This window comes from Notechis scutatus, chromosome 4 (assembly GCF_049901735.1).
Source record: "Notechis scutatus isolate UNSWTSFEM ecotype Mainland chromosome 4, rNotScu1.2, whole genome shotgun sequence".
Classification (NCBI taxonomy): Eukaryota; Metazoa; Chordata; class Lepidosauria; order Squamata; family Elapidae; genus Notechis; species Notechis scutatus.
In genome coordinates, this window is record NC_142012.1 from 43,225,463 (window position 1) to 43,241,504 (window position 16,042).

At 37.6% G+C, this 16,042-nt stretch overlaps 1 protein-coding gene across 2 annotated transcripts in view; it reads left to right on the forward strand.

Annotated features, from left to right (window-relative positions):
- Window positions 1-2,018: 2,018 nt before the first annotated feature.
- The window catches only part of DCTD (dCMP deaminase), a 28,247-nt gene continuing 14,223 nt past the window's right edge, over window positions 2,019-16,042 (forward strand). The window contains exons 1-5 of one of the 2 annotated variants that reach the window (XM_087963265.1): window positions 2,050-2,186; window positions 4,335-4,534; window positions 7,851-7,962; window positions 10,336-10,471; window positions 15,375-15,491. In XM_087963265.1, the coding sequence (XP_087819391.1) occupies window positions 4,419-4,534; window positions 7,851-7,962; window positions 10,336-10,471; window positions 15,375-15,491 (481 nt within the window). In that variant the 5' untranslated portion in view covers window positions 2,050-2,186; window positions 4,335-4,418. Of the gene's footprint in view, window positions 2,187-4,334; window positions 4,535-7,850; window positions 7,963-10,335; window positions 10,472-15,374; window positions 15,492-16,042 lie in introns of both variants that reach the window. The other variant, XM_026666993.2, reaches the window with a different exon arrangement.

Consider the following 16,042-nt stretch of genomic DNA (forward strand, 5'->3'; position numbering starts at 1 on the left):
CTTGTGAGACCATATGCTGGTGCGGTTGGCCCTGGGTTCCTCCTAATGCATGACAATGCTAGACCTCATGTGGCTGGAGTGTGTCAGCAGTTCCTGCAAGATGAAGGCATTGATGCTATGGACTGACCCGCCCGTTCCCCAGACCTGAATCCAATTGAGCACATCTGGGACATCATGTCTCGCTCCATCCACCAACGCCACGTTGCACCACAGACTGTCCAGGCATTGGGGGATGCTTTAGTCCAGGTGTGGGAGGAGATCCCTCAGAAGACCATCCGCCACCTCATCAGGAGCATGCCCAGGCGTTGTAGGGAGGTCATACAGGCACGTGGAAGCCACACACACTACTGAGCCTCATTTTGTCTTGTTTTAAGGACATTACATCAAAGTTGGATCAGGCTGTATGTTTTTTTCCACTTTAATTTTGAGTGTAACTCCAAATCCAGACCTCCATGGGTTGCTAAATTTGATTTCCATTGATAATTTTTGTGTGATTTTGTTGTCAGCACATTCAACTATGTAATGAACAAAGTATTTAATAAGAATATTTCATTCATTCAGATCTAGGATGTCTTACTTTTGTGTTCCCTTTATTTTTTTGAGCAGTGTATTTTACCTTGCATTCTGTTTTTGAAACAGTTAGGTCCTGCTTCTGAATGTAGCCACAGATGTGGACATATTGAGTATAGTCTCCTTCTGTTCATAATCAGCATTTGCTAGGGGTACCATACTTAGGTTGCAAAATCCAGAAAATCACTATGTGGCTGCAAAAGGTTTCATCATATTTCCTACTATCAAATCATCATCCAGATTTCTGAAGTTCAGCTCATAGCATTTGCTGGCATTTCTCTTCTAATATTTTGTCTTCTCAGTTAAGAGTTCCCTTGCAAAGGTAAAGGTAAATTGATGTAAATCTGATCTGTTCAAATCAGAAATGATATCAGAGTAACACAGGAGACCCATTATTCTTACAACTCACTGATTTGTGCAGAAACTCCAGGAAGAAGATAACTTCAGGTGTAGTATTGGCACACTGAATAGTGAAGGTACTGTAACACATTTCAGCACCAAAAATGCAACAGAAGCCAGAGGGGATGAAGTCAAAATCCAGATCACCAACTTTAAAAACTGCTATATTTCTGTGATCAGAAATGGTGGACAGCACTGTAAATCATTAGTGTCTTTCTCATTTTCCAAATATTTAGTCAGAGTATCTACTCTGTAAAAAATCATACCACCACTAGATGATACCCAAAAACTTTATCTTTGTAGCTCAAATGTGGTAGCCCTACTATACGTTAGACTTCATTGTCAGTTTCTAAACAATAGGGTTAACCATTTTTTTCCCCTTGCCTATGCAACAAAAGTTTTAGCCCAATTCTGTCACCATGTGATAAAGTGATTCTCTTTTTCTAATGCTTGCAATTGTATGGAATAGGCTTATAGATTAAATCAGTTGCATACTTGTACTAAGGAATGGTCAGGGAGGGAATAAGATGCAATCAAGTGCAATATGCTTGCAAATAACTGATACGGTTCATAAGAGCACAACATCCGAAAATAAATGACCAAGCTGTTTTACTACTCAATGTAGCCTAAAAAAGTTAGGGAAGTCGGGTGACAATTTCCAGACAGCGTGCCTGTCCTACTGTTCCCTTTTATCCATTTATTCGTACTCATTTATCCATTATGTTAGCTAAAACCACGAGGAATTATGTGGTATAGTCTCACTGAGGTTAAATCAAGACTATTCATTGGAGAACATGATGCAAAGGCTACTGAAATGACATATGGCTCCATTGTACTCCTCCATTAAATTCGATATTAATGGATAAAAATCTTAGTCGCTTTCCCGTCAGCACCGCACAAACTCCCCTTGCGCGGCAACTTCCCGGCCGAGATGGTCCGACAAGGTCGTTTGGAGCAATGCATTCTGGAAAATGTAGTCCGCGAGGACGCTCAGGCCTCCAGCATGTTTGCAGTTTGAGGAAGTATCCCAAGGAGGCGGGGTTTTCCAGTGGAACTCCGCCTTCCTTTCCCGCCAATTCTGAGACCAGTTTTGGCGCCAAGCTGCAAGGTGGAGCTCTCTTTTGGGAGGCGGACGCCGGTGAGACCGTGGTTTGTTCCCGACGTGGCTAAGACGCGATGAACGCTGACGGGCAGCTGCAGACCAGCTCCCTCAATGGGTAGGGGCACGGGTTGTCGATGGGTTGCGCATTCGCATAACGCTATTCTTTCTGCTTATACTCACTTACGCATCCACCATGACTGCTTAAACCTATGCCTTTTTCCCGAATCCCCTCCACCCCTCTATGCACCCCTGTATTTGCTTGGGCAATTGAATCGGGTCCCCCAAAAGCCTACTTAAGCACACACATCCCGGTGAAATCATTTATTCCTTTCTCGGAAACTTACATTTCTTTTTCTCCGTCTCTTGTCTTATTATTTTTAACGAATTAAACAGAAGCAGTCTCTTCACTATATTTTGTGCCAGGTCCCTTTTGATTTTAGATGCCCGCAATGCAGGAAACAGGAGAGAACCCGAAGTGTGCATTCACAAACACAGTGAGGGGAAGGGTACATGCGGATCACGGTACTGTGTAACCTATTTTGTAGGCTCCCATTTTTTCATTATTCAAGTTAAGAATGAACAAACCTCGTTGAATCCCAAGTTTGTGAGTGAAGTAAAAGAAAAATCAGGAGAAAGAAATGGTAAGAGCAAAGAAAAAGAAAAACAGTCCTGGGCCTGGGAGAAGAAAGAATTGAATGGCATATGCTGGAGCTGGTATGGCTTGATGGCTGGCTGGCTGAAACCTTTTATTTTAACAGTAACATTACATTGTAGAATTCTTGTTGAAATTCAGATACAAATTTTTAAGCAATTGCTGAACGTATTTGGTGGCCTACCTTTGATTGTTGTGGACAGAGTGACCTTATATGATTATATATTTCACATATTATAAAGTAGTGTAATGTCTTGATTATTACTGAAATTTGAATGACAGAAGGATTTACAATTATTTAGAATTAGAATTTAGAACTGGAATTTAGAATGGGAGTATCTACTTACTCCAACATAATATGACAAGCCTGAAAAACCAGCTCACTATTAGTGCACACAATGAAATGTTAACACCCAGAGGTAATACAGGCAACTGTATTTAAGTAACTTGCGTACATGTATGGCTTCCTTTATGTCTGGAGGAAAATCACTTATCCTGCTTGTGTCTGCTTAGGAATGCAGAGCACAGACAGTTTTGTTGCTCTGCCTGGCAGGAAACCCTGACCAAAAGCAATACTTTATGCAGCCTGCTGTTGTCAAATCTAAAGAATTGTGGTTGTTTGCAACTTGGAGGAAAGGCATTTCATTCAGGTTAAATTGCTAGGGATTAAATATAAGATTAGTGTTAAGTATTATGTTGCTGGAGGTATTTGATATCTGAAATTTTCTTGCTCAATAATTTTTTTCAGAATTCCCTCTTCTAAAATTAGAGTAATAAAAAATTAAAGCATCCTTTATAGATGTAGAATCGGCTTTTAGGTGTAGTACAGTAGTAAAGACTCAGTTGAAATTTACATAGGTTATGACATACAATGCTTGCACCTTTGTGGATTTCAAACACAAACTTTCAAGATTATGAAGAAAATGTTCTGATTTGCTCTGATCTGAACAGCTTTAAATGTATTCATATTGTTTTACTTTCAGAATCATTTTCAGTTTGACTTTGGTCTAGTGGTTAAGGCACCAGTTAAGAAGGAGGGAGATTGTGAGTTCAAGTCCTGCTTTGGCCATAAAAGCCAGGCTTGGGTGACTTTGAACTAGTCACTTTCTGTCCAACACCCTTCATAATTTACAGAGTTGTAATTGTGAAGAAAATAGGAAGAAAAGGTATGTTAAGATATATTCTTGAGTTGTTAGTAAAAACAATAAAGTAGGCTACAAATAGATATATAATCTAAAGTAGTTAAATTACTTTAATGCCTTGCTGAATGTTTATTGTATAAAACATTTGTATCTTATGCTTCAAATTTAAAAAGGAAAGCAAGTTGATTTATGCAGTAATTAAAAAAGGATATATTCTAAGAATTCTGCAAATCAGATTTGATCCTAAAAAGTAATCTCATGAAGATTTTAAATTTAGCAATTACTGAAATATATTCTTGAGGGGAAATAAGTCTTTTGAATACAACCATTGTAAAACCTGAAATATTGAACTCATATTACAGCAATAACTAATTTAATGTTAAGATTAGGGTCACCTGAGTGTTTAAACTGATCCACTATCATGAAGTAATGAAGAAATGGCATCATCTTGACTAGCTTTTTATCTAAGTCCAATTTCTAGAGCAGTGGTTGCCAACCAGTGGGCTGGGGACCAGTGGTGGTCCGTGAGAAAATTTTGGTGGTCTGCAGAGAAATGTCAACCCCAAAGCACCCCCCAAAAGTAATTAATCCAGGCTGCGTGGGAACACAAGGCTGCGCTGCCCACATGGCCCGTGGGAACATTGTCACTTGCATTGAGAACAACACGAGGTAGTGAGAGGAGAGGGGAAAGGATGGAGGAGGGAACTTGCCCCACACGCCTCGCCAGGCCACCGGGCTGCTTCTTTCTGTTTCTTCTGCTTTTGGCTACACGCAAGGAAAGCAGAAAAAGTCTTTCTTTCTCTCCAACAGAAATGAGTCTTTGGGACCCTGCAAGGAATCCTGCTCCAAGAAGCTGCGCCGGCGCAACAAGTCTCACAAAGACTCATTTCTGGTGGAGTTTGGGGGAGAGAAAGAAATACTTTTGCTGCTTCTGCTGCTTTCCTTGCATGAAGCCAAAAGTCTCTCGCTCTCTCTTGCTCTCTCCCCCTGAAAACGGAGCTGGAGACAATATCCTGCGATCTCAAATAAAGAATGATCGATCGGTAGGAAAACGGGGTGGGGAATTTTGCTGCAGACTTTTTTTGGGTTTTTCCCAGGGTCTCTGCTGCTTTCTGCAGAGACCCTGGGAAAACATCAGCAAGCCACCGTCAGTCAAAATTCATATTAGTGGTCCGCAGGATTTAAAATTGTGAGTTTGGTGGTCCCTGAGGTCCAAAAGGTTGGCGACCCCTTTCTAGAGTGTATCTTATATCTTAGTTTATGATAAAGTAATTATTGTTCTTCAGATGGATTTCACTAAGGAAAAAATATTGAAAAACAACATTGTTCTTCATTAGTGGAAAACTTTCTCTTAAAATCAGAGAAGATATTGCTTCATGAGAAAAATATGAACTCTCTACAGATGTATGGATGTATTTTTGTTAAACCATGATAGGGTTCATACTACATATTAAACTCTAAAAGCAGATTAACAAAAGATGCCTAGATAACAAACACAGTGTAATATAAGTTAGTATGATGGTCCAATTTACACAATATACTAAGACAGTGACTTGGTTTTGCAGGTGCTGGACTACAAACTGTCCAATGCCATTGTAGCTTAGTCTATCATGTTATGTGAACATAGCTATACAGCTTCTTTTTCTGGAGCAAATTTGGAGATGTTTTTTAGAAGGAGGCATTTGTACAGTGCATATTGGAGACCCTCTGCATCAAACTTCTCTATGAAGTGAAGCTTCCTTTCAGGTTTTAAGTATTTTTTATAAAGTAACTGACAAAGCCAAGCAGAAAGTGTTTAGGAAATGTTTGAAACACTCCCCCCCCCCCCCTTTACCGGAAAAGCTACCAAGCCTTTTTAAAAATGGCAGATATGCAGAGATCTAGGAAAAACTAACTAAATCCGAGGTCAGATACACCATATAAAGAACAGATTAATTTACTCAGCCATTTAATCAGAAGGCACTGCTTATGTTCACTCATGTGCTAGTTACTTGCTGTTTGGACTACTGCAAAGCATCTACATCAGATTGCCCTTGAAGACCACTCAAGATGCAGTTGTGTGTAGTTTTGGTTACCCCCATAGTTCACCAGTACTGCATTTGTCTGTTATATGAGTTCCACTGATACCCAGTTTCTTTCCACGCGGAATTTGATATGTGGTTATCATCTTCATAGCCTTGAATGACATGAGGCTTTGTTATTTGAGGGACCAATTCTTCCTGAAAACATCTACTTGTCTCATTAAATTGGGTGGGGTAGGCTTGCTCCAGAATGCTCTATTAACTGTTGTCATTTATTCTAGAAGGACATTTTCTGTAGCATATCTACCCCAAGGAGCAGGTTTCCCCATATGGAGGGCCGATATCTTCTTCGTCTTCCAGAGCCCCTAGTTAAGAAATGGCTTTTCCCTTAGGAGTTGAGCCAGAATGGGAAGGACACCATTTGTGTTTTTGAGAGGATACTCTTAGGTCACTTGGTGGCGTATAATTTTTTTTAAAAAAATCTTGTATATTTTATTATTTGCATATCTGCTTATGTTTGGGGAAAGCAGAGCTTACCGTGCAGCAGGAAAAATCCATTGTTATGTTTGTATGCATCTTTCAGTTTAAATGTAAGAATTCCCTATTATATTCTTTAAAAACTTCAGTGTGAGGACAAATGCTCACCAGGTTAATCTATTTTTAGTATAGTCTTTAGGCATAGACAAAATATTAAAAATATCTTAAGTGAAATAAAAGAATGCACTCCACGATCCTTGTAATTCAGCTCTGTAGGATTTTTACATGAGTTTCTGCTTTCTAAAATGAAAAATCCATGTAGATGTTTTCTAAGGATCAGTAAATGAAAGAGGTATTAATATTGACATGGGAGAATGGATATAAATGTTGATGGACATAAAACCTGCAAACTGGATTTTAGATACTAGGGTTGAATGGCATCAAATGAGGTTGGCTTTCTGAGAGCTTGCATTAAATGATGGTGTTTTTTTTAGAGAGATAGAAGAATACAGCTGTTCACATTGTACAGTGCAGGCAGAATTTGAATGAGTATAAATATTTTCCTGGGTTTTTATGTCTTGTAGAGCAAGAATAGCAAAATATTTCACAAATCATAACCCACTTTCAACATTCAGAAAACCTGTATTTATTTATCTAGAGAATTAGAAAATAGCGCACATGGATTATTCTTTTTGGAAAGAATATAATGCTTTGAAAAACTGTTTATTTAAATGCTGCTTTTTGGGGTCATTGTTCTACTGCTTATTCATGTTTGCTAAAATGCAAAGTAAAAAAGGGCTATTATTAGACTACCACAAAAGCAGACAAAATGGACCACTTGTCTTCTGACATTGGATTATATGTTATCAACATGGCTTATGAGCTGTATAATTGAAAATCATTATTAGCAGGCATTGACACTCCAAGAATATTCAGCAAAAAGATATTTCATGTTCAGTGTTTATTTTTAGCTGTAACCAATGAAACTGCATCAGATACTTGCTGTAAGAATAGCTGGTTGAGGGTATCTTTACTCAAACAACTTAATGTCAGTAATGTTGGGGCAAGTAAAGTAACCCTTTTCATATTTTTCCAAAGAAGATAATATTGAGGGATAGATAATAGTTAACATTGCATGACTTAAACACTATAAATTGCAATTTTAAATGAGATAATTCAGTCTCCTTTTGGCCTTTTGGTCTGAAAAGTAATAATGTTCATAAGCCACGAGGCACATATAAAACACCAATATTTCCAACTATTAAAAGTTATGATTTGAATCTGTAACCTTTAAGGTCAGATTCTGCTCTTTTAGTTGTACTTAATTAAACTCTGGTGCCATTCTTCGGTATGGCAATAATTGATTTATTTCTGCAGATTCAAACACTGAGGTTGAAGTGCATCTTATGCAGATTTTAATTTTTTAAAAAAAAAATCTTAGTTCATGCAAACCATAACCATTTATTGTCATTGTGTAATTTCTGTAGGTATGCTTGTGAGATGATTTGTAAAAAACGAGATGATTACCTGGAGTGGCCTGAATATTTCATGGCTGTAGCATTCTTGTCAGCACAAAGAAGCAAGGATCCAAATTCCCAGGTAGGAAAATGATATTTGGGCAGACTAAGATAAGGCAATGAAGCTGAAGTCTTAGGCAAACTGTCCTTGGAATAATCACATCGATTTGAATTCATTTGGATTTATTTATGAATAGATATATGACTAGATCTGTCTCCAAAATGTATAAGACCTATCCTGAATATAAGACCTAGCATGTGTTTACGCATGCACCTAATATAAGCCCTGCCCCCCAAATAAGCCCTATTTAAGAGCCTGCACAGCTGCCCTCCCGCCCATTCCATCTGGTTGTCACTAGGTGAGCGGGTGGAGCTGCCCCACATGTCCTGCACCAGCTTACCTTAGGATCCCTGCAGCCAGGCCATCTATGCTGTGACACCTGCCTCACGGCAGCAGTTCCACCAGCTCTGCCCAGTAGGATTCGTGTGGCCACCAGCCCACTTCTTCTGATTGCTTGCGTGGCTGCAATGGAGCAGGAGGCTAAGCAATGTGCTGGTGCCATGGCCACGAGGTGAGGTAGGTGCTGGGGTGTGGATGGCCCAACTATGGGGGCCCTAAGATAAGCTGATGCAGGGCATGTAGGGCAGCTCCACCCTTGCCTCATCTTGTGGCTGTGGCACCAGTGCATCACTTAGCCTCCTGCTCCATTGCAGCTGTGAGCAACCAGAAGAAGTGGGCCAATGGCCACGCAGGGTCCTGCTGGATGGCACTGCTGGAGCCGCCACTGCAAGGCAAGGCAAGTGTCAGGGCGTGGGTGACCTAGCTGTGGGGCACCGAGATAAGCCAATGTGCGGTGCGTGGGGCAGCTCCACTCCCACCCCCAGCTCACCTCGTGGCTGTGGCACTGATAATCAGATGGAACAATATGGACAAAGATGTTGCACTGGATTTATAAATGAATTTGGCTGATATCTTAATAATGAAAAGAGACACAACAATAAATCAAATATTTTTTAAAACAAAAAATATATAAAGTTGGCTTATTTGATCAAGACTAAAATATATATGGTTTTTCTAATAGCTCTTAATAGGTTTTTCTTGTTAAATATTTGCTTACAGATAAGATATAAGAGGAAGAGGGTTTTTTTAAAGAAAAAGTGGTATAAAAAAGATTACAATGTATTTGATTAAGGTTAAAAAGTAGGTATTATTTCTGGCACATGTTACATTTTCTGAGAGTTTCTAAAAGAAGACAGAAAATGATAATAAATCAACTTTTTGGACATTCTGAAGGGATTAAAGATTAAGATTCTTAATGTGTTGATTCTGGTAATTTTTAATCCATTTTACATGAATCGTTCTAAATGATGAGGTTTTAAAGATTTGTTTATAAATAAGATGATGCAGGTAGATTTTTTGTAGCAGTTGATAATTGATAAATTACTATGATAAAAATAAAGGAAAGGCATATGAAACATTTGATTAACGTTGAAATGTGTGTTGGGGTTTGGTAACTGAGTAGATTTTTACTGGTTAGGACTAAATGATGAAGCTATAATTTCTTAAATAAGAGATAAGATGAGAAGAAGAGATATTTTTTTTGCATGTTAGAGAAGGTGATAAGCTACTGAAATTTAGTTGTCTTGATAAAAAGGGAAACTATTTCTTTATGCCTTTTTCATATGTACACAGTATATATGCACTTTTAATATGCTGTTTTTATATTTTTCTTAATTTCTATTGTTTTATTTTAATTTTAATTGTTTTATTTTAATTTTAAAAATTTAATAAAAACTATTATAAAATAAGTAAAAATGAATTGTTCATACAGTTCCCTGGCATCCTGACCCACAGTTTGAGAATTCTTGCTGAAATATAATAAAGTCTTAATTTCTGTGATTGTATAAGATTAACAATAACATTATCCCCCCGCCCTCCGGGAAACTGATACATATTTGGAAGTATTGATCAGATGTGCATTTAATAATTTGATTTAGCACCTGTTAAAATTTTGCAGTTGTATTTGCAATTGTAACTTCTTGGAAGGCTTGAAGAGCCATCATGTATACAATGCATTGTATACATGGATTAAAAGTAAATTGGTTGTTTCTGTCTAGGAATGTCTGCAGTTAAAGTACCAACTTTTAAGGCACATTGAGATAACCGGAGCCTCTAATGCTAGAGGTGTGTTGTAGCTCTTTCTCTCTCTCCCCACAACCCCCGCCCCCCACGAAGATTCATGTGACTCCCAATCTTTTGGAAATTGTTAAAGATCTGTTTGTTCTCATGGCCTTGAGATAGGTGATTGTGGAGCCTCATATATTTATAGTTGGTCTGTAATCCTCAAAATTTGATACATCAGTTAATATTCCTGTGTTACTCTTACCCTTCTGAGCCATAGTCAATAGGTAAATGGATGACAGGAGTGAAACAGTAAACTGAATGCTGTTTTAGGTTGGTGCTTGCATTGTGAATTCAGAAAAGAAGATTGTTGGAATTGGATACAATGGGATGCCTAATGGATGCAGTGATGATCTTCTGCCTTGGACAAGAACAGCAGATAATAAACTCAACACAAAATATCCCTATGGTAAGGAATGTAATGATTAAATTAGGTCTTTATTTTTCCTGATGGAAACAGAAGGCAATATTATCGGAGGTGCCTATCACCTTTTAGGTAGGATCAAAGTATTTTATTTTATAGTTCCTTCATGGCAGGGATGAGAGCAACACCCCAAATATTTCCTGTCTGTAAGCAGACTGCTACAAAACTTCTAAATTAAACTTTATCCTTTCTCAATTTCTGTTGATTTTTTTCTTCCTTTTTTTCTTCCTATAAGACTTTCCCTGGATACAGCAGAAGTCTTAGATAGTTGGGGCTGTCATTCTTAAAACTGGGTTTTTTTGAGTCACTTTACCAGAATAAATACTCACGCAGGTGGTTTTTTTTCTCATTCTTGCTCAAAGGACCATTTTTAATACCTATTCAGGAAGTGGAATTACGGGGCTATCCCCAAGCCATGGGACCTGTGGATTAGGGCATAATCAATGTTCTTTTTGATTGACAGGGCCACTTCAGATTGGACTAATGTAGATGTTTTCTCACTTTCTCCTTCCATGTTCAGTGTTCCCTCGTCTCTGTGGGTCTCTGAAAAGTGACTTCCCTACAATCAATCTGGCCTTATGGCTGAGCATAGGGCAGTCACCATGCACAGACTTTTTTAGTTCAGGGCCTAAGAGGAGCTGTAATGGAAGAGACCTAATGGCTGAGGAAAGCTTCTGCAGCTTTTGCAGGCCGAAAAAATGGGCCTGTTTTGTCACTCCGGTATTTCCGGAAATACAGGAAGTGATGAAATGGGCCTATTTTTTGGCCTGCAAAGATTTTCCTCAAGCCTCTGGGAGGCCGAAAATCAGCTGTGAAGCACACGCATGTGCAGTGAGGTAAGTTTGCCTGCAGCTTGCGTGCTGGCACAAATGGCTCTGTGTGCCACAGGTTCGCAATCACAACCCTATGACAAAACATTGGCAATAGTGGGACCAAAGTGTACGATCATCCTGTTAGTTCTCAGTGGTTTTTGTTATCCTGGAACAACAGAAGAGGCCCACATTGAAGATAACTACCTTCTACAGAGCAGAGATTATCCTTCACTTACCATCCTTTTGCCATTTTCACTTGAGATTTTGTAGCATAAGCTGACAGGTGAAATGCCTCTTTCTTCTGTTGATGGATGGTTTATTATATTTTAGTGAAAACAAGACTTTTTTTTGCTAAATACATCTAATATCTGTCTTGTTTTCTTCCACTTCAATCTTGTGTATTTCTTCCTGGTGCTCTTTGTCAGTCCCTTAACTAGTCTGGAGATTGTTCTCTGCTGCCATCTATGGAGTATAGAATAAAATACTTTCATTCTACCTACCTCAGCAAGAGGAAAAGTAGTCCAATTATGAATATTTGCAATGGTAGGAAAAGGAACTGCATGGTAAGTCCAGTTTTTTATTCTGTTTTCTTAATTTCTTTGAGGGATTTTTGGTAATTTTTGTCCCATCTTTTCTGTTATTTGGTATATCTGACATTTAGATTTTTGGATTATAATAATTTTACTAACTATTCAGAGCTATTGCTTCAATGTATGATGTGCATTCTGCCCATCTAACCTCAATGTACTTAGATTTCTCATTGCATTGACTAGTCAGTTACCTATGTATATGTTTCATCCTTCTATTGAGTAATTTGAGATGCTAAGAATGTCTACTCAAGATCTGGAAAAAAATAGATCATGTTATGACTAAAGTACATCATGTGAAGAGTGTCCTGGGAGCATTCCCAATAACCTTAAAATCCAAGGTGAATATCCAATTCATCCTGGATGACATTAATGTATAAATGAAAGCTCTACAGCAGGGGTCTCCAACCTTGGCCACTTTAAGCCTGGAGGACTTCAACTCCCAGAATTCCCCAGCCAGCTTTGCTGGCTGGGGAATTCTGGGAGTTGAAGTCCTCCAGGCTTAAAGTGGCCAAGGTTGGAGACCCCTGCTCTACAGTGTTTTGGATTCAATTCCAAAGATGCCATTCAAGTCTCCCAAGTCTTAAAGGAGTCTTGTATTTTCCTAAGGTTAGCTGACAACTGTTGAAGTGTTCCAAATCATGTTTCTGGAATTTAATCCAAATTGATCTCTGGTATGATTGTTGTGATTCTGATCTGCATTTTCTTTATTTCCAGAGGGCGTATTGTTTTATTTTGTTTATTTGTTTTGAAATCCAAACTTGCTTTGTTCTTAGATTACTGTGGTCATTGATACTGTTAAAATCTGTACTGTATAACACAGGGTGCCTAACTATTTTTGTCTGGAGGACATTTGGAATTTTTAGAACATTAAGGTATATTGCCCAAAATTGGTTGCCATAATGACAGTTGTCTAGGCCTGTGCAAAAAAGGTTAAGGTTCAACATGGCCAATTCTAGTTTTCCTTTATAATATGTATTTAATTTTTATTAAAGAGATTTTTCCACACAGTAAAAGCAATGCTTTTAGGATAGAAAAAGGTAATAAGAAAGTGGAAAAGAAGCAAAAAAATAAATAAAAGAAATGACTTCTGGTCTTCTTAACAGCAATTATAAGTACATTTACATTTTATTCTCCCTCTCTCTAAGGTTACATGAAAGTTTCCTTTTTTCCATAATCTACCCTTTCTCATCAACAAATTATAAATAATTAGTTCATTTTTTAAACTGAGTTTGTAAGAGGTTTCCAGTTGCTAATAAAATGTAGTAGTTGATCTTTCTGTAAGCAAGCAAGTTAACTTTGCTGATTACTGGTTTCATCATTTTCACCAGTTATTCCTCTGTTGGGATCTTTCCATTTTTGCACATATATTTGTATGGCAGAGATTATACCTAAAAATAAACCTTCATAGTTTTTATTAGTTGTCCATTAACCCCAGCAAATAGTTCTTTCAGTTGAATGTTAGCCTTTAAAATCCTTTGTATCAGTATATGATATTTGAATTTTCTGGGTTTTTTTACAACCCCACCAAGCATGATAAAATTCCGACACGTGTGGCATAGGTTCACCAATACGGGTATATTCTCTTCCTAACAGAACGTGAATTTAAATGATTATAATATTAATTTCCTAGAATGTATCTCTAAATTATTGTGTAGAACTAGTGCAGTGAAAGTAAATTTTACTGATTATATGGACATATTTAATCAAACATCTATATACTACTAAAACTCATCTGTTTGAAACCTTCAAGTAGCCCAAATGGTGCATCATAGTGCAAAGTTTTTTGGATCAGTGTACCTCAAATCCATTAACTTAAAGAATGTGTACAAAATATGGAACCCATTAGACCCATGTAATTGAAATTTCAAAGATATTCACACCAGTTATATTGGCAAAGTTGTAGCCACAAGAGCCTCAACTGCAGTTAGCTTCAATCACGATTGTGACTTCCAGTGCTTCCTGCCAGCTTCCCACAAGCAAAGTCAGTGGAGAAGCTGGTGGAAGTCATTCCCAGTTGTTTTGTTCACCCATGGTCATCCTGCTTTTCTGTTTAGGTAAGGAAATATCTCTGAAAGGATGACCCATCAGATCATGGATTGTTTTAATGGTACTTAGAAATTAACACTCTTTATGAATGTATGTTCCCATAAAATTGTAAATGTTCAAAATGGCAATATCTGCATTTTAAAAATATTAACTGCTGTTTACTAGCCAAAGTTTTCTGTCTTATATTTTACAGATATAGTTAAATGTATATTTTTGGACAGCAGCTTCTGAAACTCTCAGCTGGCAATTACTGTTCTGACTAGGAAATGTGGGAATTATCAGTTCAGTTAGTGGTGGGAGGGGTGGGTGGGTGCAAGGGAAAATATAGTGACACGCTGAACTTGATTATACAAGGAATATCTTGAAATCCATGTACATAGAATTTGCTTTGCATGGCATTATCATAACATAATAAATCTTTACTCCACAGGAGTCTGGTTCTCAGTGGTTTTGAGAAAAATCTTTCTAAAGAATTTGACTACATAGACCAACACCCAAAGAATCATAGAACTGGTTTTGTACATCAGAGGCAGCAGCTCCTGCTGCCAATATATCAAACAATGCGTGAAACTAAAGTGATTTCCAGTCCCACCGAACATGCTGCAGATAATTGAACTTGCCAGCTTTGGCTTTTAGATAGTGAAGACTTCGCTTGCAGACAGGGATCACAAATAGGCAAATCATTGCTAATTTGTTTAACACATATACTGCCAAAAGAATACATTTTCTCCTGATAAATTTATAGTTTCTTTATAAAGACTTGTGCCTTCTGGAATTTATAAATATTCATTTTCCGATTGTTTATGATGGTCTGATTATCAAATAACTTTTGATTGTGTTTCAGAGTTCTTACTGGGCATTGATAATAGTAATAGGGCAGAATAATTTTCTAAATGGTGTTCTTTGTGCTAGTTATCTTTTCTGTGCTCTAGTTGCCAGTTATTTGGAGGACAGAATGCTTGCTTTTTTTGTCATAACTCTCATTTTTAAGAATACAATGTACACGTGCCTCATCAAAAGAATGTATCCATGCATGTAAGCCCCTAAATGAGTTCCTTTATGTAGGCAATTAGATACTCTCTTGGGGCAATAGTGCTATGACATATTGGCACACTTGGGGTGGCTGAAATTACTTAGCATTCAACCTATGGCCTTGACTTGTCCTGTAGTTGTTGGTGAATGGCCCTTTTAATGTTCTTAATTATTTCATTCCTCATTACTATTCTGGCCAGACCACTTGACCTCCATTGATCTTGGTTTTCTGAAGTATTTCTTTTCTGTCTCCCCTGCTAAATTTCTCTTGTGTGACAAATTGTATTGGTGTTTGCTTCTGGAAGAAATTGGGCATTTGCAGCTAACACTTAGTTAAGTTTTAGATAGATGATCTTCTTTAATGAACACACATAATAATATTTGTTGAAATCTTTTTTCTTTAATCAGTATGTCATGCTGAACTGAATGCCATAATGAACAAAAATTCTGCTGATGTGAAAGGCTGCAGCATATATGTTGCTCTGTTTCCATGTAATGAATGTGCAAAGCTCATCATTCAGGCAGGTAAGAAAAAAGGCCAGCTTTATTTTTGATATTAGAGTGCTGCTTGTTTGGACACATCATTACAAGTGCAGCTGTTTATATCTAAATTAATTGCACTATCAATCTTTAAGTTATTCCTTGTATTTTTTTTATCCTTGACTGGTGCTGGGTTTTCCCATACTAATTGCATCCTCTGTGTTCTTACTTGTTTTTAATTTAGGTTTTTAACTTTCTAGACCAACAGCTGCCAAGAAACTGTAGATGTTGCATATCATTACTGTCGGTTTACATTGCTGACACACTGTGCATAGAATGTAAGGGGAGGAGATGGAAAAATAAACTTTGTGTGACATAAGATCTCCTGGGAATATATATGTTACATTTTAATTTGAATATCAGACATGGTTAGCGCTTGAATATTTTTATCTCTTTTGTCATAAATGTCATAAGACTTCCAGGATCTCTCTTATAATTATGTTTTTCATTACAATAGTTACACATTTTCCCCATCACTACAGTTGTGCAAGTGTGACAATTGGGCCTTTCATCAGATTATTAGATACTGGTAAAAT